This window comes from Mytilus edulis, chromosome 2 (genome assembly GCF_963676685.1).
Source record: "Mytilus edulis chromosome 2, xbMytEdul2.2, whole genome shotgun sequence".
Taxonomy (NCBI): domain Eukaryota; kingdom Metazoa; phylum Mollusca; class Bivalvia; order Mytilida; family Mytilidae; genus Mytilus; species Mytilus edulis.
The window spans coordinates 31,567,642-31,592,043 of NC_092345.1; the positions used below are offsets into that span (position 1 = coordinate 31,567,642).

General features: G+C 31.5%; 2 protein-coding genes and 1 long non-coding RNA gene across 26 annotated transcripts in view; 1 reads left to right on the plus strand and 2 right to left on the minus strand.

Annotated features, from left to right (window-relative positions):
* Positions 1-15,966, minus strand: part of LOC139511957 (extended synaptotagmin-2-like) — a 43,122-nt gene extending 27,156 nt beyond the window's left edge. For all 9 annotated transcript variants that reach the window (XM_071299179.1, XM_071299178.1, XM_071299175.1 and 6 more), the window contains exons 1-6: positions 15,531-15,966; positions 12,536-12,577; positions 5,929-6,063; positions 3,578-3,654; positions 1,113-1,179; positions 476-565 (exon numbers count right to left, since the gene is read on the minus strand). In XM_071299179.1, coding sequence (XP_071155280.1) covers positions 476-565; positions 1,113-1,179; positions 3,578-3,654; positions 5,929-6,063; positions 12,536-12,577; positions 15,531-15,824 — 705 coding nt within the window. In that variant the 5' untranslated portion in view covers positions 15,825-15,966. The remainder of the gene's footprint in view (positions 1-475; positions 566-1,112; positions 1,180-3,577; positions 3,655-5,928; positions 6,064-12,535; positions 12,578-15,530) is intronic.
* Positions 15,967-16,319: 353 nt separating this feature from the next.
* Positions 16,320-24,402, plus strand: part of LOC139511960 (cytoplasmic dynein 2 intermediate chain 1-like) — an 84,344-nt gene continuing 76,261 nt past the window's right edge. For 15 of the 16 annotated variants that reach the window (XM_071299180.1, XM_071299185.1, XM_071299183.1 and 12 more), the window contains exons 1-3: positions 16,320-16,442; positions 18,340-18,390; positions 24,179-24,277. In XM_071299180.1, the coding sequence (XP_071155281.1) occupies positions 16,428-16,442; positions 18,340-18,390; positions 24,179-24,277 (165 nt within the window). In that variant the 5' untranslated portion in view covers positions 16,320-16,427. Of the gene's footprint in view, positions 16,443-18,339; positions 18,391-24,178; positions 24,279-24,402 lie in introns of all 16 variants that reach the window. The other variant, XM_071299182.1, reaches the window with a different exon arrangement.
* On the minus strand, positions 21,048-23,674 carry LOC139511959 (uncharacterized). Its single transcript, XR_011662125.1, has 3 exons — positions 23,140-23,674; positions 22,329-22,397; positions 21,048-21,566 (listed from the first exon to the last, which is right to left on the minus strand). It is a non-coding gene; the product is annotated as an uncharacterized lncRNA (long non-coding RNA).

Below are 24,402 nucleotides of genomic sequence, written 5' to 3' on the forward strand. Positions count from 1 at the left end.
TTTGAGGTAAAAACACGGTAGTGTCTAGATTCTACACACTTGGTAAAGCCGGAAACGAAAATTTACGTCCACATCCATGCATTTGTGCATGAAACATACACAGGAACTTCTATTAGTTGATTAAAAACATTCAAGTTGTCACTAAATATAGTCGTATGTATAGGGGTGTAAAGACTTGTTGCACAATAAACATGTGGCAATTGTTTACAAACACTTTCTAAATTTTCACATAATCATATTAAAGGCGCTTATTGATTGGATGCAGCGAGTTTCGACTGCAACCAATAAATACCCTTATACTGTGTCTCCGAAATTTTATCTCAATCCGCCAAGGGTGAAGAGAGCGAGAGTGGATCGTAACACTTGGCTAGCGAAGATGACAACATAGGTAATGAACAGATGCCATTTGCAAATTAATGTATTATTTGTTGAATATTTTTCAATACATGAATTTGAATTTCACATGATAACTTACTGGGTTATTGAGGAAGAATACACTGATGCCACCAAACAAAGGCATCCTACTAATCAATGGTCTCATAATAACTCTCAATTCTCCACGGACCTGAATAATATAAAAATAAATATTTATACTGAACTAGATAATACCATACAATTGTACCATATACATAACTGTTGATATATATATAAAGTACAAGTACAAAATACAGGCACAAGAAAATACACAATATATATGCTTACAAGAAATTACCAGATCAAAATAATAACTTTCCCAGTCTTCATGCTTAGTTTAAACATATTTATTCATAGTGGATTGGGAAACATGCTTAACCACAAGTCAAACAGCATCGTCTTGAAAAATTGCTTTCAAGCTTGTTTAATTCTTCTCTACAAGCCAACAGAATCCAACTAGAATTTTCCAAAAATGAGCTTTTGGTTTGTGAACTCAAAAGTTAAGCATGAATGCTGGTTTCCTGAAATAAGCGTGTTCTAAAACCTATTTAAGATATTTGTAATACAATGTACACTTCAACATCAAAAACATCAAAGAATTTGTTATAAATTACATAATCAAGTTTTACAAAATATATCATAAATTTTTTTTGGTTTTTGATGGGACCAAGTTGATTCTGTCAATATTGAATATTTACATGTAAATCTTTAATGCCCATAGTCATGCCTTTTATTCTCATCTCAATATCTGCATCACTGCCATACCTGTCAATACAAAAATCATACTTAAAAGAAATTTGTTTTGTTATAGTATAAAGAGCTAAAATTATGGATATATATTCCTACCACATTCCACATTGATCAAATTTATTAGGGTGAGAATGGGGTATCCCATACAAAGATTAACGGTAAAATTTTGTTAAATCAATGTCAACAGTAAAGGTTTTACTACATTTTATGCTAACAAAGATATGATGGGAAGAATGATTATTACATTCTAAGGCTCATTTGATGATACTACTAGTTAAAGGGGTGGGGTTTGAGTTTAACAATAATGGCCCCTACTAATACTCATTTATCCACTAGAGAAATTAACATTTTTAAATTAGAATATTTTATCCATTTTTGAAATGATTTGATGGAATATTACCAATATTATACATGTATATATATGTAAAACATAGGAATAACTTGTTCATTATTTTTCATATTGTTCAAAAACAATGATGCATTTTGATTGATTGATTGATTGATTGCCCATAAAAAGTAACTTTCAGCAATACTGTGATATTTCATGGTGATCAAGGAAGCCAGTAAGACCTGAAGAGAACCACTGACCTTCAGTAGGTAAACAAACACTTCTAGTCAATTAAGATAGAAATCAAGCGCACCTACCACATGAGGGATTCAAACTCACAACCTCAGTGTTGAGAGGCTAGAAATACAGTAGTTAGACTACTCAGACCATTCAGCCAGCATGGCCTCTACATTCATTTTCAATGAATTGAAAGGAGTAGGTCCAGTAAGACCGCTTTTTGGCCCCAAAATATAGCAGTTTTACAAAATTGTTAAAATGTAAACTTTTAGATATTTATTGTACAGTAGAATTGTCCTGCTATATTAATATGGACTGTTTTTGACAATACAATGCACATATATCAGGTACTAGCACCATAAAGTCAGACTAAATTACAGAAATCTTCACAATTCTAGCATTTTTGTTAAATTTTAGGCGGTTTTCGTGTGAAACGAAAGTGGCCGCATTGGTGTTCATCCTTAATATTAAAATGTAAGTTGTATTTTATGATAATACATAACATATATAAAGATTGAGGACGAACACGGATGCGACCACTTTCATTTTTGTCGAAAACCATCTGAAAAGTGACATTTTTTGGCATATTTGGTAGATTTTTCATATTTGAGCTTGAATCGGGTCGTTTTAAATGACAAAATCAGTTAAAATCTTTCACATAAACTAATTGATTCAAATGAAATAGACACTTAAGTGTTTAAAAAGTGGTCAAAATCCTTCGTAAGATGAACCTGAAATTTGAGGCCAAAATTGGGTCCTTACCGGACCTACTCCTTTAAGATTTAATCAGCTAATAAAGATCTTCGAAATTGTTTTGATCTTTTATGTGCAGTTTCATGCATTTTGATGAATTAAATCTGCTCATATATGATTAAAGCAATTCCAAGGATCTCATTCAATCAATCAAAATTCAAGTCCAAACACTTTTTCAAATGTTTTTCATAATGAATAAATGTTAAAGCATAAGTTTTGATGTTGTTTTTTTTATTAACAAAAAGTGTTTTCATGGATATTGTAAACAAACCTTACATAAGATCAATGTCCATGTATATTGTAAACAAACCTTACATAAGATCAATGTCCATGTATATTGTAAACAAACCTTACATAAGATCAATGTCCATGTATATTGTAAACAAACCTTACATAAGATCAATGTCCATGTATATTGTAAACAAACCTTACATAAGATCAATGTCCATGCATATTGTAAACAAACCTTACATAAGATCAATGTCCATGTATATTGTAAACAAACCTTACATAAGATCAATGTCCATGTATATTGTAAACAAACCTTACATAAGATCAATGTCCATGTATATTGTAAACAAACCTTACATAAGATCAATGTCCATGCATATTGTAAACAAACCTTACATAAGATCAATGTCCATGTATATTGTAAACAAACCTTACATAAGATCAATGTCCATGTATATTGTAAACAAACCTTACATAAGATCAATGTCCATGTATATTGTAAACAAACCTTACATAAGATCAATGTCCATGTATATTGTAAACAAACCTTACATAAGATCAATGTCCATGTATATTGTAAACAAACCTTACATAAGATCAATGTCCATGCATATTGTAAACAAACCTTACATAAGATCAATGTCCATGCATATTGTAAACAAACCTTACATAAGATCAATGTCCATGCATATTGTAAACAAACCTTACATAAGATCAATGTCCATGTATATTGTAAACAAACCTTACATAAGATCAATGTCCATGGATATTGTAAACAAACCTTACATAAGATCAATGTCCATGTATATTGTAAACAAACCTTACATAAGATCAATGTCCATGTATATTGTAAACAAACCTTACATAAGATCAATGTCCATGTATATTTCATCTCTCTTCACATTTTTGGTATTCACCTTTATTGAACCAATTCTGGGAGGCTGTAAAAATAATAAAAAGTAAACATGTCATACTATATATGGCTTAGTCTTTAGTTTCCTATGTTGTGTCTTGCGTACTATTATTTGTCTGTTTGTCATTTTCAAGCCATGCGCTATTCATTTATTGTCAGTTATTTTCTATCTATGAGTTTGAATGTCCTTCTTTTCTATACATGTTCAGGGTTCATGTAAAAAGTAAAATCACAAAAATACTGAACTCAGAGGAAAATCAATTCGGAAAGTCTATAATCACATGGCAAAATCAAATAACAAATCGCATAAAAAACGAATGGACAAGAACTGTCATATTCCTGACTTAGTACAGGCATTTTCAAATGTAGAAGTCTAAATGATTTTATTGTGGTTTTTTAGTCATTGTTCTATTAGTTCATCATTTTTTGGAACTCGCTTCGACTTTTACTGGTAATATGACTTCCAAGAATATTTTTTACTGCTGTGTTTTTTCTCCTCGATAAATCAAAAAGGAAGCAAATATATTATATCTATAAACTGTAATGTCAAATTTTATAATTTTTTTTATTCATAACTTGTATTTGTAGTATTTGTATTTTTATCCATCTGATGAGTTAAGCCTTTTTCAACTAAGTTTTATAGTTCGTGCTTATGTTTTACTGTAACACCACTGCCCTAGGGTAGAAGACGGATCCTGCTAACATGTTTAACACTGCCATATTCTCTATGTTTGTGCCTGTCTCAAGCCATGAGTCTGTAATTCAGTGGTTGCAGTTTGTATTTGTAGTGTTACATATTTTTTTTATGTTCATTTTTTGTTCATAAATTAAGCTGTTAGTTTTCTAGTTTGAATTGTTTTACATTGTCATTACTGGGCCTTTTATAGCTAACTATGCGGTATGGGATTTGTTCATTGTTGAAGGATGTACTGTGACCTGTAGTTGTTAATTTCTGTGTCATTTTGGTCTCTTTGGGAGAGTTGTCTCATTGGCAATGATATCACATCTTCTTTTTTTTTTTTATATTGAATGGTTTTGGTTAGAAATAAAATCTAACTGAACATGTTAAACATGCCCTTTTAAAATAACTGTTTTTTAATTTTCATAATTAACTCTGTGGTCTGTGAAATCCATCAATTCATACTATATTCAGAGATCTTGAGAAGTTTCATTAATATACATGTATCACAAACTAGTCAAATCGATATCACAAACTAGTCAAAACATTTACTAAATTTTATCATCGGTATAAAAACATCATTCGTAAATATAGCTCAACATGCAGACTTCTAATACGTTCAGGTATTTCACATCCAATTTTTTATGGTAATATTCTTTATAAAGCACAAAGGTGTCAGTATTCACCTCAGAAACTTACAAAACCTTTGAATAGACTTATTAAGAAGGGATATAATTACGATACGGTTGTCAAGTCATTAAAGATTGCATATTTTGGCGTTAATATTGAATCACTGATAAGGTCTTTGCATCGGAACTAAACACATTTATTCTAAAAACAGTTGTTGGCATGACACGGGTTATGTTCTTCTCATATATGTTATGATGGTATGATACTAAACCCCTAACGGGAAGGATTGTGCCTGATGTTCATATGATGAAATCATAATCTTTCAGTCAGTTTAATTGAAGTCTGGAGCTGGCATGTCAGTTAACTGCTAGTAGTCTGTTGTTATTTATGTATTATTGTCATTTTGTTTATTTTCTTTGGTTACATCTTCTGACATCAGACTCGGATTTCTCTTGAACTGAATTTTAATGTGCGTATTGTTATGCGTTTACTTTACTACATTGGTTAGAGGTATAGGGGGAGGGTTGAGATCTCACAAACATGTTTAACCCCGCCGCATTTTTGCGCCTGTCCCAAGTCAGGAGCCTCTGGCCTTTGTTAGTCTTGTATTATTTTAATTTTAGTTTCTTGTGTACAATTTGGAAATTAGTATGGCGTTCATTATCACTGGACTAGTATACATTTGTTTAGGGGCCAGCTGAAGGACGCCTCCGGGTGCGGGAATTTCTCGCTACATTGAAGACCTGTTGGTGACCCTCTGCTGTTGTTTTTTATTTGGTCGGGTTGTTGTCTCTTTGGCACATTCCCCATTTCCATTCTCAATTTTATGTATGTCTTTTTTGGTTTTGTTTCATTTTAACGTTCTAATCTCAATAACATATACATGCTGTTCGGTGTGAGCCAAGTCTCCGTGTGAAAGATTGTACTTTGACCTATAATATGGTTTACTTTTACTTATTGTGACTTGGATGAGAGAGTTGACATTTTACTTACAATATCACCAAGATCTATTTTTAGAAATTTGAATGAAGCAGCCTGAGCATGGCTGGTCTGAATCTTTTCTTGTATTGAAGTCATCAACAAATCTCGTACATAATCTCCAATGAATGGCCATACTTGGTCTATGATCTAAAATAAACAGAACACCAATCATTATTAAATATGATAAACCAGGGGTGAATCCAGCCATTTTAAAAGGGGGTCCCATCTCAGGATAAAAGGACCGGGGTTTCAACCAAATGTCCCCATTCAAATGCATTGATTGTCCAAAAAACTAGAGGCTCTGAAGAGCCTGTGTCGCTCACCTTGGTCTATGTGCATATTAAACAATGGACACAGATAAATTCATAACAAAATTGTGTTTTGATGATAGTGATGTGTTTATAGATCTTACTTTACCGAACATTCTTGTTGCTACAATTATCTCTATCTATAATGAAAAGTGGCCCAGTAATTACAGTGGAAAATATTTTCTAAAAATCTACAAAAATTTATGAAAAATGTAAATAAATTTGCTATAAAGGGCAATAACTCCCAAAGGGGTCAACTGACCATATCGGTCGTGTTGACTTATTTGTAAATCTTACTTTGCTGAACATTATTGCTGTTCACTGTTTATCTATAATATTATTCAAGATTATAACCAAAAACAGCAAAATTTCCTTAAAATTACCAATTCAGGGGCAGCAACCCTACAATGGGTTGTTCGATTCATCTGAAATTTTCAAGGCAGATAGATCTTGACCTGATAAACAATTTAACCCCAGTTCAGATTTGCTCTTAATGCTTTGGTTTTTGAGTTATAAGCCAAAAACTGCATTTTACCCCTATTATCTATTTTTAGCCATGGTGGCCATCTTGGTTGGTTGACCGGGTCACTGGACACAATTTTTAAACTAGATACCCCAATGATGATTGTGGCCAAGTTTGGTTTAATTTGGCCCAGTAGTTTCAGAGGAGAAGATTTTTGTAAAGGATTACTCAAATTTACAAAAAATGGTTAAAAATTGACTATAAAGGGCAATAAGATTTTTGTAAAAGTTAACGACAGACGACGACGACGACGGACGACGAACGCCGGATGTCAAGTGATGAGAAAAGCTCACTTGGCCCTTTGGGCCAGGTGAACTAAAAAGGGAGGGGGGTTCCAACCCCTGGAATCCCCCCTCTGGATCCGCCACTGTAAACTAATAAGACTGCTCTTGATACCTTAATATGAAAGAACCTGGGCATGTGGCTACATATAGATTGATGACTAACAGTATAAGTTTTGCTAATTGTTGAAGGTTAACTACTTTTGATAAATATCAACATGTATATGCACTTTGAGGACTTTAAAAACCTTTAAAAGTAGCTTTTGAGGCAAAGTAACAGATGGAAAGCTTCCACCTTATTACTGTCTACAATGGTCTATATTCATGATATTGGATATATAACAGTAAAAATAATGATTACACAAAAAGAAAATAAAAAAAAAACAATTACACAAACTTTACACAAGTATTAACTTTTTTTCTTGATACTAGACATAACTAGTCAATAAAAACTTATTTAAAAATTGACCTTGAACTAAATTATTTATAAAGTGTTGTAATCAATATTGCTGAAGTGAAACAGCTTGCTTCCGGTGCTTTAACCTTGAATGATGCATCCAAGCAACTCTCTCCATAAAATTAAAAGATAATAAACTTGTTGCAAGCAAAACATTGCAGATCTGAATAATTTAAAGTGTAACAAAACGTCCCAACAATCATTGACAATGTACTACTGCATTAGGAAGACGGGTAACATGCAGTCAAAAATATTAAATCAAAATATCTATAATGCTTTATTTGATGATTCAGGGATATCAATATGACACTTGTTATGTACTCAAAGGGTCATAAAAGTGGTCCAAACTGTACGTAAAATTCACAATATATCAGGACCACAGAAAACAGACTTTATCATGTTTATAGGCAAGGGGACTCATGAAGTGAGGTTCAAAATGCATATGTAACTATAACTCCTGTGGAACCAGTGACCAGACAGGTTTTTGGTGACATTAAAAGCAGATTTGACTGTACTGTCTATAAGATTAGATAAGATATTTAAAGGGCCCATGAGAGCAAAGTAATTTATTACAATGATTTTGATAATTGACACAATAATGTTGATATTAATCATATATCTATAAATCTATCTGAATAAACCTGATAAAATAAGGTATGTCATGGGCTTATGCATCAATGTCAAAATGAAACAGCAACCCAAAGACAAAAATAACCAAAGAGGACAACTTTCAGTTTTCAAAGTCACAAGTATACAATATGTCAGCTTCTAAGTTGCCCCCAGTCAATCTAAAACCAAGTTTTCCAGCTTCATCAAAGAAAAATTGAGTGCTTATGATGCAGCTTATCACCCTGTTATGTGTGTATACTAACAAGATTAGTGTCCATGAAACATACCGGTAATCAATCAGATCACGATAAGCAATCTGTTACAATGTACCTCATATATAAATAGAAAGTTACTTTCATTTGATCATAAACTCTATCCTTTGACAAGGAAGTATATTGATGCTTAACCTAATTACTTATTTTTTTTTCTACTTTGAACTTTTTACTCAAGTTAGCTTGATGGGGTTTAACATACTCATGATACACGAGCAAAGGGGATACAATATTTTAAAATCTGGATAGTCTTAATAGGGGTTGCAATAAAAGCTAGTATTTATAATATGTCTTTACATAATAATAATGTATCATATAAGCAAGTATATTAAACTAAATTCACATAAAAATCCAGATATCTTTGCTCTGTTGAATGGTTGGCTTTAGAAATACACTAATCTGCTGATAAACCTTGATACACATTTTGCAAATAGCAGAAGCAAAAACTTTAGAATTTTTTTTTTACACTTTTCTCTGCTTTAAAAGAGTACTGGAATAAACTTTTCTGATAAAAATAGACCATTATTCATGAGAAAAAGTAAACAAAAATATATTATCAATATTAACATGATTATGACACAAGCAATATAATTAAAATCATATCTTTTTGACAATTTATCGATAATTTTATGATAAAATCTGATATTTTATCTTTTAACTGGAAATGCTATCTATTTTCATACCATTGTTCTATTATTTTCATCATGTTTGTAATTTTCAAATGATTAGAACTTGTACTTTACAAAACTAATTATAAAGTTATGCAATAAAGACAGATGCTGCTATTTTAAAACAACTAATAATATTATCTGAATCTTATTTTAGTATGTTCAGATTGTAAATGCATGTATTATATCACACAATGATTTTTTGTTTACTTTTTATCCTCTTTGAAAAATATTTAGTTGTAAATGATTCCTTAACAATTCTCTTTTCTATGGAAATATATACATGCATTAACATTATAACCTTTGAAGTATGAATTTTATTACCATTGAAGCCCTTGTTTCGTAATTATGTCATTTTAAGGAGATCAAATTAAATCTTTGAACCTTTGAATTAACTTTACATGACAAATAATATACTGGAATGTAGGCATTCAAACGATAGGTGAATTTCAATATAAAAATTTTCAACAGAAAGCAATGATTTGAATGAATTTCAAGATATAAGAAAAATCGGTAACCTCTATGAACTTGCTGAATCAGCATATTAATACTAGTCAATAAATGAACATGCCATACATTGTTGAGGATTATTTAGTGACCACAGGCTAGAACTGTTTACTTTTAAACATGTTAAATGATTTGCTGAAGTGAAAAATCTATTATTTGTTAAATAATATGAGTTCATGTTTGGTTTTATCTCCAAAATCTTAAAATATCCTCTTAGGAAATTAATAATATCACTAGCTAGTCTCTAGTACATACATGTATATTCAGCATAGAATTTAGACACAATTTTGCTACTCAGCATATTGGGTTTCTGTTCTTTTTTCCCTATTACATGTATTAGAAAAACATTCTCCAGGCATTGGATTAAAAAATTAAAATTCAGTCCTGTCAGATTTATACTTAAAACTGTGAATGTAGATGTTTATATAAATGTAACTATCATATCGCTATACTATAAGGTAGTAACTATACTTATTATATTTTAAATACAAAACTTTAAAAAAAATGATTTCAAAATTTCTCAGACCAGCATGCAATTCAGATATCTGACAGGACCTTTTTACTCTTATAAATTGAGTGGTGTTTTTCTTGGATTTTTTTCCTTCTTTTTCACCAACTTAAGTTTCCTTAAAGGTAGAAATTTATGGAACCCATATTTCATACAATGTTGGCCATCCATAATATCATGAATATGTTAAACCCTTCATAATAAATGTTAACTTTTTTATAAATCCAGCTTTAGATTCATGCAAATACTTATTTTTTTTTTAAACTAGGGAATTGAACAAGAGATGGGGAGGGTTTTGTCAATAAAACACAACTAGACTAGAGGTCATTTAAGTCTTCATAAAATAACTATATCTGTGTTCTTAAACCACACCCTAATGTACAAATGTAATATTAATATTTTAGTGGCCAGGTAACTTGAAGTAATGTTACAATGAACCTCCCACACATATTCCACTAACAGACCACGAACCTTAACACAAAGTCAATATTTAATGTATTATGTAGTCATTTTTAAAATAAATTAGCTGTCAGACAAAATAAATTTATTTTTGTTTTGCATTTTTCTAATCAATATATACAATCAAATGATGAGATCATATATATGATATTAATCTACTTTCCTTTTCCACTTTTTCCCCCACAAAATTCTAAAACTGAGCTCTGACTATGGGTAAATGAATCCACAAACTATACTGCAGTATCTCCAGACATTTTATATGCAATTTGAAGAAATGTAATTATTTACCATTAAATCTAGCAATATCTGAAATTTACTTGTCAAATAAATGACCAATAAAAATATCCCTGCACTTTCTATATATAATATATATAATTTTCCAATTTCGTTATACAGTTTCAATTAGTCTCATGGAACATAGTAATGTAGATGATTTGCATGGCATCTTGATCATTGGTGTATAACCCTGGCCTCATCTATTCTTATTTATGTCACCTATATAAACAAAATGATAAAGAAGGTGGTGGATTAGAATAATGACCTGGTCCCAGTAAATAAAGCAAAGACTTTAATATTGGTGATTACTGCTTCTATGTACACATGTAAAGCCCATGACATTAAAGAACAAAATTATTGATTGCGTATTCCCTGTAGATTGTCATAAAATTAATATCTTTGGGTCGGGCAGCACAAGTCACATGAATTTCTATGGCCTTCTTTTACTTTAGGGGCCCTTTCATATTAAGATTTAGGGTTCATTTTAGGTTATGGTTACATAAATGTTATGGGATGTCCTAGGTTAGGTTTAGAAATGACAGGGTTAGGGTAAGGATAAGGGTTGAAGATAGTTTATTAATTATAGCTCCTCATGTGGGTTGGCACTTCTCCTTATCAGGACCCTAAAGTAAACGGTCAATTTTATTATGTACATCTTGACATTTGTGAGGATGATGTGCTCAAGCTTTGAATCCTACCAGCATAAAGTTTGTAAGTCATTTCAATCTGTGAAGTAAAGGTGACAACCAAGTTCCTAGACTACTTAATTAAGACAATGAGGCTCACATTTATGCATAATTATATATATTTATATATCAATGGTAAGAATTTCTCAAATTCTGTTTTTTTCATCTTTCTATTTCATCATAGCCAGAAATTCTTCATGTTTTTCTTCTGATTCCGCTTCCCCTCCCTATTCTTCATCCTTAATAAGTTATTTTACACAAACATTTGTGGAATAAATAAGATGACATTAAATTTTATCCTCAACACACTAGTTTGAACAGTTAACCTCATTCAATGCTTCAATGATTTTTTTACTTTCAGATACAAAGTTTCGTTATATCATAAGTAGTAAACATTTCAAAGGAATTTTAAACCTAAAGGAAAACGAAACCAGCAATTTAAATCTCTTACATGATTTTATACTACAGCTACCCTTTTCATTTTGTATACTGTACTTAAAATCCAATTCAATGTTACGTAAATTATTGTATTAGAAAAGAAAATCTTGAGTAGGCTAAAAATATGATATCACTGATCAATTTAAAAACAGCAACAGCAACTTAGTAATAAATAATTCAGACTTAAAAGACAATGATGCTTGGAAGATTTTCCTAGCATTTTTATCTTGTTGTAGATTTATAAGCAACTTTAATATCTAAGTCTTCATGATCTTTTCACAATGATTATTGTCTGAACACTGCAAAATAAACTTTTATTTCAAATTCATGCAAGGCCAAAATATATATATATACTTGTTTCTTGCCACCTTGTTAGGTAAAATGGTTTTGTTATTTTTAATATTTTACATAGACTCTGACTAGGAAATTGTCTGGACTTTTACAGTGTTTAACCAAAAATGGACTTTCAAATAAAAATTTGAATTGGCACGAGAGTAGTATAGCTATAGGAAGGCAGGATACACAACTTTTCCTTTCTTTTATTTAGAAACTATCTGTATAAGTCATCCCTGTAAATTCTATAGAAACATTCATTTTAACTGTAAGTTAAGTTAGCATTGATTTTACCTGATTAAACCATTCAGCTCTTTCTCGGTCTGGAAAATGAACCTGGAAAAAAGGAATTAATATAACCTTTAATCATTGTTAATGTAACTGCAGTCTGAAGACTTATGAATTATTTTATACATGCCATTAATTGATAATTTGTATGTACATGTACTTGTACAACGTACATGACGTACCAGAGAGAGATTAATGTAAATAATGATCACAAAGATAGATTTTGAATAATTCCATCAAAATCAATTCTTCATAGTTTTTAGCAGAATGCAAGGTTTAAATTGGTCTGCAATTTTTTTTCATAGAACTTTAGTAACTTAGTGCTACAGGAAAAAGGATGATTTAGATTTGAAACACATGCACTTCTAGATATTTTTATACTCCTCCATGTATGTATGATAAATTTTTAAGGTACATTCTGCATCCTCAGAAAATACAGCACATTGTATGATTGTAGCTCATCAAACAGATTCTATCAAAATAAAGTTAATTTTTGTGAGTTTTATTTATTACTGTGAATGGATAGGTTTCCCTAGAATATAAATTAGTATTACAAATGTCAACATTTTATTGCATATTATTCAACATTCACAAAAGTGAATTTGCTAAAAAAATTCTGAATTTAAGTATTCAAAGAGAGTACTTGGTGAAATAATTTTGTCCTTTCCAATAAGAGCCTTCAGAGGGTTAAATATGTTATGTAAGTCCAGAGTTAAGAGAACATACACCAATTACCATGATTACAAGGATCAATGAATTTTGTATTTGTTAATTTTTATCATATATATTTCTATTAGGAATTCAAGCCCCAACTTTTATTTTTCACATTTTTGTTGTATTTAAAATATATGATATTGCAATAAAACATAAAAGATAATATATTAATATACATGTTGAAAATTTCTGTCAAGTTATCATGCTAGTTATATTGTTTATGTAGTTCTTGCCCACACTTATTTTATGCATTTTTAAGGTGTTACCCAATTTTAAGTGGCTCATCAGTGATATGTCTTATTCTTGTACACTATTATGTCAAAGAAGTCACTGTTTTATATCTAATATACATTTTTTCTACACCTACACATGACACTTCTCAATCAATTATGTATTCCCATACATTTTCTGATATACCTGAGTAGAATTTTTCATTCATGTTGATGTTTTAACAACATATTAATGTACATTGTACAATAACATTTACCGAATACATAATTACTCATGCGTGCCTCAAGGTTAAGAAAATTCTTACACATTACTGATCAGAATAAATAAACATGTACATCATTGTACATAGTATAAAAATTTGAAATATGCCAACTAGTACATTTTGAATTTATTTTCCAATTAGCTTAAAATCAGTCTTTAGAAATTAAACCATTTCACAATTACTCTAAACCTCTCAATTGGAAGAATTTATAAGATTAAGAGTACAAGTGTATTCAGATAATAACAGTAGTGTAATTTTGATGCTACTTCCAACTCAATAAATGAATAAAAAAGAGAATTGAATTAGTACATCAATCAATAATTGATTGATTGGTTGTTCATTAACAATAACATGACACAGTAACTCAACATACTCAACCCAACATCAATGAACATAAAACAGTCAGCTGCTGAGCAATAAGCCAAATCTACATGGGTATCACAGATAATTAAAGACGGTGTGGTATGATTGCTTAATCAGCTACCAAAATAAAACTATATTAGGTTTATAAGTAATTCTTATTTGAAAGCTATATCATTTGTACATGTATACAGATCATCCAGTTTATCATGTTTATGCTTCAAATAAAGAAAATTTTAGACAATCCAATAAAAAGTTGAATATGGTTTTTTTTGTTTTTTTTTTTTAATTTGTGTCTTCTAACATGACTAAATACTTTCACATTCAGATTCAAGAATTGAAATAGGAACTATATATCTGACTGTGTGACAGCCCATTGGCATTTGCATTTCATCGTCCTGAACATGCATGCAATATTTGCCACTGGACATTAAGCAACAAACAATCAATCGTTTACAGTGATATTGTTTGCTTTTTTCAAAACTACCTGTACCCTTTTTTGTTGGCAAAATATGCGTCGTTTTTATCAAATTGGGAAATTTATAATAAACCATGAATTTGACTGGAACTTCAATTTGCCCCGTTCAAGAGGTAAAATCTCATTTGAAATAAGACCCCTTATTGTCAGTATTGAAACATACATACAAATGTAGACACCCAAATCTGCACATATAGTCATTTTAGTCATAAAAAATGTTTAAATGAGTGTTTTTCAGTTTGTATTCATTCGATCACAATTACTTCTGAGACTGCACTGTTTGTCCTTTTGGGAATAATTTTAAGCCATTTTTTTTCAAATTGGGATTCTTCTCCAGGGGAAAAAGCCTGTATTCTCCAGTAATTTAACTTAAGGCAAACAATATCACTGATTTCAGGCACATAAATCAGAAAAAATGAAGCAAGGATATATATATATGTGCCTACCTCCCTTAAATTAATGATGACCTTGCTGAGGACAGCCCAATTCTAACACTGTCATGCCCAGGTGTGGATCCAGGGTTTAAACAAAAAAGAGAGTGACCCCAAGGAAGCCAACATACAGAAGGATACTTGTCAAATCTCAATGCATTTCTCTTACATTGTATATGTAGCTCCATAAGGAGATAAGTTTTATAATACAATGCATCATACATAAAATTTGGTGCTATACTGAAGTTTTAGAGAAGTAGTGCTATTTTCAAATATCATGGAAACATGAATACATTATTGAGCTCACTGCTTTCATGATGCCACTGCACCTGTAACATGTGTATTGTAAATGGGAGGGTGTGAAACTTTAAGGACTAAGTTCACATAAGGTGCAAATGAAAAAGGGGGTTTAATAATGAGAAAGGGAGCAAACATGATTTTGGGTCAATGGACCCGTGCCCATAGTTCCTAGAGAAAAATCCTTCCAGATTAACACTGAATGGATCTGGATTCAGGTAAACTTACCCATGATGGCAAATCCTCAACAGTTGCCAAAATAACTTCTTTCTCATTTTCTGCAATCTGCTGCATCATCTTCATCCTTCGATGTCTCTGCTTGACATGTCTTTCCTTCCATAAATACAAAACTAATCCAAGTAGCAACCAACTTGGGCTGAATTTTGTCCACCCAACAAACCATACTGCTAAAGTAACTCCTGCAAGTTTGAAATACTTTGTAACTAGATAAAGTAACTGAGTCTCATCTGATGCTGTTTTCTTTTTCAGCTTTTTGGGAGACTCTTTATTTGCATCTGCCATTTTGATACAACACTATATAATGACGAATCATCAACCAATGTAATTGATGTGTAAAAATATACAGTACTGGCCTTGACTAATGTTATTTTTATTGCTAAACCTGTAGCAGACAGCACTTGTTGTACCTGAGAACAAATGGACTAATCTATAGGGAATTTACCTGTCAACTATGATTAGTTTGTATATTACATACTTTGTTATTGATAGTAATTTTATTGTAAATAGAGGAAATTATAATTGAATACATTTTCTCTTAAGTTGTTGTGATTTCTTTATCTATAATTGAAATATTTACGTTTTATATGCAAATTAATTAGAAGTTCACCCCTTTTATAAAATAAACTATTCCATTAATTGAGTTACGGTTGTTGCAAATAATAAAACTATTTTTAAAGATTCAAATTGCTTTAAAAGTACAAAAATTAAATATTTTTGTAAACCTCAAACAGAATGAATAATAATCCTATTGTTAGAGAATATTTTATATGACACTAAAATCTACGACCCTTTTACGTAAATACCAAAGCTTTGAAAATGGCGGCGTTAGTGATGAACAAGTTTCTGTAAAGTTTTGATTAATTTTGCTTAGATAGACACACTCAAATGCCTGTCGAAAGAGTAAGAGCATAGCACTTTCAACCCTCTTTGTACATAACAGAAAAAGAGCACGTATTACCTTGTCATTAATTAAAAAATAAGACCTTTTCATCTCTGGTTAACGATCTCGGCCCAGTTGCAAAATAAACACCAGCTGATTTGTGATTTCTATTTACAGTCATTTAGTAATTTGCAACATTTCAGCACCAGCAGTCTTTAATAAACTATGTAGTAGCAGTTTGAACTTGCCATTATCTCCAGCAATTAGATATAAGAACAATGAAGAAGATGAGGTATGAGTGCCAATGAGACAACTCGACTTCATCCAAATTAAAACTTTAAAGTCATAAAGTTGAAAAAAGAACTGTAACATTACTGATTACCCAGGAACATATCTACTGACGGGACTTGATATTAACTCATTGTAGCTGATTTTATTGTTGGGTCATAGTTAATACAGAAACAATGTATGGAAACCGACTTGTGTACAACTACTTGCTAGTATCCTAATAATTTCTGATGATATCAATAAAATGACATTAAAACATTAAAACTAGTTTTAAAGTGATGGCAGATTAACAAACTTGTATTCTGTCACTTCAAATTTGTTCAAATCACTTTCATTTGATTACAGAATGGTACAAAATACAAACAGGGTAATAAAAAGATATCGCCGATTTCATTCCGAAATTCACAAACCTTAATAAAACACTTCACATCAAATAAATTAAACATATTTTGGTAATTTTATATGACAAATTATATCTACTAAATGATAAAACTTGTACTAATTTATGATTAGAATTATGGGGTTAATCTATTGAGCAGTTCAGTTCCTTATACAGTCAGGAGCTACCAAATTCCATAAGTCCTTTGAAGTCTCAAGGAGTCAGAGATTTTATCAATTTTATACTAAAAAGCCTATAAGATTAATGAGGGGGGATAGGACCTTTTTCTGGACTCAGGGATCAGGTGTTTTTAAGCTCGACATTTCGGGATTGACCCTTTCAGGATCTGGGAATTCTTTTTTTTCGAATTTTGGGACCTCAGGATTTCGTTTTTTCAAGCCTGGGATTTAGGGATCAGGACCCCCCCTACCCCCACCCCCCATTAATTTTCTGTTAGATATACTGTTTCCAGAATTACGTATACCCAATAAGAAAGATGAAAGTTATCAATGGGACCTTCAAACTCATAGTCACCATAGATACAAAGAAAAAAATAACAACAGACAAACAAAATAACTATGTAGCTATAAATGATTATTGAAGACATAAACCGAAACAACCTTTACTTAAGTTGTATAGTCAGATATGAACAAATTTTATAAATAAGATACAGATAACCCTTTATATTTCATACTTAACACTCGTCCTGAATATGCATGAAATATTTGCCACTGGACGTTAAGCAACGAACAATCAATCAATCAATCATACTAAACACCAAAAATCATGATGTTGTAGTTCCTCAGCAAACAAGCACTTTTCTCTCAAGTCTTACCACTTTTTCTTATCAGTTCTCCCTATGATTCTGAAGACATGTGACCCCTTAGTATTAAAATCAAAAGTAAACTATCCAGTTTAGAATAGATTAAAAACATTCAATATATATCATTTTGATCATAAATAACAGATTGTAAAAGGTGAACAAAAAGCCCATACATATTTTACACACTGATCAATCTCTTGTGTGAATTTATAAATATGGTACATATACATGTGCATTGTACATGATGTATAGAGGTTGATTATGCATGTTATGGGTATGTTATTGCAAATTGCACAAATATTTTAAGTACTTAAAAGGCATAAAGGAATACTTGTTTAGAACTACATATATATAGTAATACTACAGATACAAAGCCACTTAAAAAGTTCAGAAAACACGTACTAATGATGATAAACCATTTTTTCAGAAGTCTAAAGAAGATACTTGGACACCCAGTGAATTGAAGAAAGCAATGGGGGTAACTTTTAATCTTTAATCAGTTACATGTATGCATGTAATATCCTATTTTTAGCTCACCTGGCCCGAAGGGCCAAGTGAGCTTTTCCCATCACTTTGCGTCCGGCGTCCGTCGTCGTCATCCGTCGTCTGTCGTCCGTCGTCGTTAACTTTTACAAAAATCTTCTCCTCTGAAACTACTGGGCCAAATTAAACCAAACTTGGCCACATTCATCATTGGGGTATCTAGTTTTAAAAATGTGTGGCGTGACCCGGTCAACCAACCAAGATGGCCGCCACCGCTAAAAATAGAACATAGGGGTAAAATGCAGTTTTTGGCTTATAACTCAAAAACCAAAGCATTTAGAGGAAATCTGACATGGGGTAAATATGTTTATCAGGTCAAGATCTATCTGCCCTGAAATTTTCAGATGAATCGGTCAACCCGTTGTTGGGTTGCTGCCCCTGAATTGGTCATTTTGAGGAAATTTTGCTGTTTTTGGTTATTATCTTGAATATTATTATAGATAGAGATAAACTGTAAACAGCAATAATGTTCAGCAAAGTTAGATTTACAAATAAGTCAACATGACCGAAATGGTCAGTTGACCCCTTTAGGAGTTATTGCCCTTTATAGTAAATTTTTAACCATTTTTCAAAAATCTAAGTAATCTTTTACAAAAATCTTCTCCTCTGAAACTACAGGGCCAAATTAATCCAAACTTGGCCACAATCATCTTTGGGGTATCTAGTTTAAAAAATGTGTGGCGTGAAACGGTCAACCAACCAAGATGGCCGCCACAGCTAAAAATAGAACATAGGGGTAAAATGCAGTTTTTGGCTTATAACTCAAAATCAAAGCATTTAGAGGAAATCTGATGGGGGTAAAAATGTTTATCAGGTCAAGATCTATCTGCCCTGAAATTTTCAGATGAATCGGTCAACCCGTTGTTGGGTTGCTGACCCTGAATTGGTAATTTTGAGGAAATTTTGCCGTTTTTGGTTATTATCTTGAATATTATTATAGATAGAGATAAACTGTAAACAGCAATAATGTTCAGCAAAGTTAGATTTACAAATAAGTCAACATGACCGAAATGGTCAGTTGACCCCTTAAGGAGTTATTGCCCTTTATAGTCAATTTTTAACCATTTTTCATAAATCTAAGTAATCATTTACAAAAATCTTCTCCTCTGAAACTACTGGGCCAAATTAATCCAAAGTTGGCCACAATCATCATTGGGGTATCTAGTTTAAAAAATGTGTGACGTGACCTGGTCAACCAACCAAGATGGCTGCCACCGCTAAAAATAGAACATAGGGGTAAAATGAAGTTTTTGGCTTATAACTCAAAAACCAAAGCATTTAGAGGAAATCTGACATGGGGTAAATATGTTTATCAGGTCAAGATCTATCTGCCCAGAAATTTTCAGATGAATCGGTCAACCCTTTGTTTGGTTGCTGCCCCTGAATTGGTCATTTTGAGGAAATTTTGCTGTTTTTGGTTATTATCTTGAATATTATTATAGATAGAGATAAACTGTAAACAGCAATAATGTTCATCAAAGTAAGATTTACAAATAAGTCAACATGACCGAAATGGTCAGTTGACCCCTTTAGGAGTTATTGCCCTTTATAGTCAATTTTTTTACCATTTTTCGTAAATCTTAGTTATCTTTTACAAAAATCTTCTCCTCTGAAACTACAGGGCCAAATTAATTCAAACTTAACCACAATCATCTTTGAGGTACCTTGTTTGAAAAACGTGTCCGATGACCTGGCCATCCAACCAAGATGGCCACCACGGCTAAAAATAGAACAGGGGTAAAATGTAGTTTTTTGCTTATAACTCTGAAACCAAATCATTTAGAGGAAATCTGACAAGGAGTTAAATTGTTAATCAAGTCAATATATATCTGCCCTGAAATATTCAAATGAATTGGACAACCAGTTGTTGGGTTGCTGCCCTCCAATTGGTAATTTTTAAAGAAATTTTGCTGTTTTTGGTTATTATCTTGAATACTATTATAGATAGCGATAAACTGTAAACAGCGATAATGTTCATCAAAGTAAGATCTACAAATAAGTCCACATGACCTAAATGGTCAATTGACCCCTTAGGAGTTATTGCCCTTTATAGTCAATTTTTAACAATTTTCATTAATTTGGTAAATTTATGTAAATTTTTACCAAATATTTTTCTCTGTTACTAATGGGCAAAGTTCATTATAGATATAATTGTAAGAAGCAAGAATGTTCAGTAAAGTAAGAACTTCAAACACATCACCATCACCAAAATACAATTTTGTCATGAATCCATTTGTGTCCTTTGTTTAATATGCACATAGACCAAGGTGAGCGACACAGGCTCTTTAGAGCCTCTAGTTTTTTATATGACCGCAAAAATTGAAAATTTTTTGGTCGTATATTGGTAGGCGTTGACGTCGTCCGAATAATTTTGGTTTTCGCACTATAACTTTAGTTTAAGTAAATAGAATGGCTGCATGCACATGATGCATAACCACTATTTTGTTTGGGTTATAATGAGTATTTCATTCCTAGATACATCTTTTATAATAATAATTTATTTATATGGTTGAAGGATATTGCCAATATTTTACAGAAGGATATAGATCTACAAATGCATTTGGGTATACATTTACAATTAATTCTCCATAGGCCGTAATGGTAACGTTTTCCTCCGTTGCTCAGTCCATATCGTTTACTTGAACATGTATGATGGCTCATATCGAAGCTGATACATTTATACATGTCTGGTTAAATTTTCGGGGTTGCAAGTGAGATTACTTTTTTCGCAAATTGCTGGACCCCGGAAGATGGTGAAAAATGTCACTCTCCTCATGAAATAATCCCAAAATTCTGATCATAAAATTCAATAAAAAAATTGTCCTTTCTAATAATTTATTTCAGGTCAAATCTACATCTTTCTTTTCTCATCACATCAGCTCTATAAAACAGTTCTTATTGTTCATTTATGTCCATTTTTAAAATCACAGCATCCACAATTGTATGGCGGACTAATATTTTTTTTTAATTACGTCATCTGAGTTCCTCATCTCAAGGTCTATTAGGGATCCTGACCCATATTGAAATCAATACTTCTGATTTTTCCAAATATTTTTATGTGATCTTCATCGGTATAACATTCTGAATAAATCTGTGTATTTTTGTCCATTTCTGAAAAAAAATAAAGTTGTTTTAGCACTATAAGGCAATGACACTTTCGTCGCTATATTCGTTTATTTTGAATACAATGTGTATGTATAATTAATTTCTTCCAGAATACATTCACTAGTCAAAACAAGGACAAAACTTCTGATTATAACCTTTAATTACAACACACAGACCCTGTTAAAGCATTCTATAAAATTTTCTTGTGTCTTAAAGTGCATTTTGGCAGAGAAATTATGCAAAAATGAAGATTTTATAAAAAAAACAACACCAAAATAATTATTCTTACTAGTGGAAATCTTGTATTTAAAACTGTGGAAAGCACTCTAAACTACTGGGAAAGTCATCCTTATCATATAATTAGAGTGCAATATAGTGCAAATTTTCAAAACTTGTCCTTTCACATAATTCTATTTGAGAAAAAATGTTTTTAACATGTATTTCAGTGAAAACCTTTTATCAGTGAGAAATCCACATGAGGTTTTAAAGGAAACATTGTGACATCACATGTATTATGGCGTCATTAAATAACGACAGATCAAAATAGTGCTAAATATAGTTTGCAGTGTTACGTGAGAAACAGTTGCCGCAAGATTTAACTCGAAATATTGAGTCGAAACGATCTGTAACTAAGCCTTTCCATTCAATATCAAGACCATAGCAACAGTTTTCATATTTGCATATTTTTAACATACCGACTGTAATTTCAATTGCATAAATACCATAAATAAACAATTTAGAGCTTGCCTAACAAAACAAAATGCTTACCAGTTATTCAGGACTTTTTAAAACCTCTAGTTTGCCATCTCAGGTTAAAAAGTAATGATATGTCTGGAACTGAAATAAGACAAAAAAAATTACTCAGGCTGTGTTATCATTTGATTTAAATACATAAGTATTATTGAGAGAGAAAAATCTATTTCTTGAAAGTTTAATTACAAAGAAAGACAAATGCTTCTCCCTTGTGGCTTAGTAACCTTCATTTAAACCTTTTATATTAGAAGCAATGGGTAGTAGCTTACTAGCTTAATAGTTGAATCGGTGCAGAAATATTGTTTTCAAAAAGGTTTGACCCTCCCCCTTTTTCACTGAGAAATGACAATATCTTTTGTTTTGCTCAAGTGCATTAAAAATAATAATTCATGATTTTCTTAAAACATGTACATGTGTTTTCTGTTTTTTTGCATATATCTACTGACCAGGGGTCAAATCATTGGATAAAAGCACATGCGATGATGTATCTCACTTTACTCGTATGAAGTGTGTTATCTCCCATGATTATCAGGTATTCCTGTAGACCGAAGTGATAATTACATAACACAGACTATATTGTGTCATGTTTACTTACAATTTAATAATATTTAAAAGTTATTTCTTGCCTTTTTCAATATAGTAAACAAATTCCTTTCGGATATCTCGGAAGTAAACAAAGTTATGATTGTGCCTAAAAAAAGTGTTCAGCCCCGTGCCAGTAATGCATTTTAAAAGCGAAAATTTCATTGAGTTTTTGCTGATCTTTATCAATAATATTTATCTTAAACCATTTATAATAACTAGGTATAAATAAAAAACTACCAACCATCATTTTCGGTGGTGTACAAGGTGAAATCATCCATAAATCAGCCTGAAAACTTCTGGAATTAAGCTTCTAATTTGGGTATACATTTACAATTAATTCTCCATAGGCCGTAATGGTAACGTTTTCCTCCGTTGCTCAGTCCATATCGTTTACTTGAACATGTATGATGGCTCATATCGAAGCTGATACATTTATACATGTCTGGTTAAATTTTCGGGGTGGCAAGTGAGATTACTTTTTTCGCAAATTGCTGGACCCCGGAAGATGGTGAAAAATGTCACTCTCCTCATGAAATAATCCCAAAATTCTGATCATAAAATTCAATAAAAAAATTGTCCTTTCTAATAATTTATTTCAGGTCAAATCTACATCTTTCTTTTCTCATCACATCAGCTCTATAAAACAGTTCTTATTGTTCATTTATGTCCATTTTTAAAATCACAGCATCCACAATTGTATGGCGGACTAATATTTTTTTTTAATTACGTCATCTGAGTTCCTCATCTCAAGGTCTATTAGGGATCCTGACCCATTTACACAAGAAATATGTTTTAAAAATATTAAATATTGTAGTTTTTAAGCTATCAACTGTTGAGCAGTGTCTCAAAGAACAGTACACACACAACAAATGACTAGTTTATCTGATTTATATAATTTAGATTGTAAATATTGGTTTAAGAAATAATATCACTACATGTATGTTAAATGGCTCAGGCGATAAAAACATGAAGTCATGACAACAAGGTATAAACGTATACAATTTTCTAATATGGCCCTTTAAAATTCTTGGTGGTGTTGGTATAAAAGCCTGGGTATCCCAATGAATTTCATCATTTACATGAAAAGTGGATACAGTTGTCAGGGTTTTGTCAGGTTCAATTTTAAAGTTACATGTATAATTGTTTTCTGCATTAATGTAAAATTCAACAAAATTTGGTATTCATGATAATTGGCGGTTTTGGAAAACATGTTAATAGATGTACTTAGTAAACATTATGAATGATGAACATGTTTATATTTATTATGTTTAACATTATAGAAAGATACTGTTAGGAGGGAGAGAGAAGAAAGGAAAAAGGAAAGACTCAGAGATGATCAAAATGGTGAGGAGAAACACAGAAGAAGAAAGGATGAAGATGGTATGTTATACCGGGAAATTCATTTAAGGTGGAAAATGTGACTTGACCATGTTTTCAATTGTGAACAAATTCAAATGATGAACTAAAAATGTTTTGCTAACCATGAGTTCATGGGAAAGCTTTT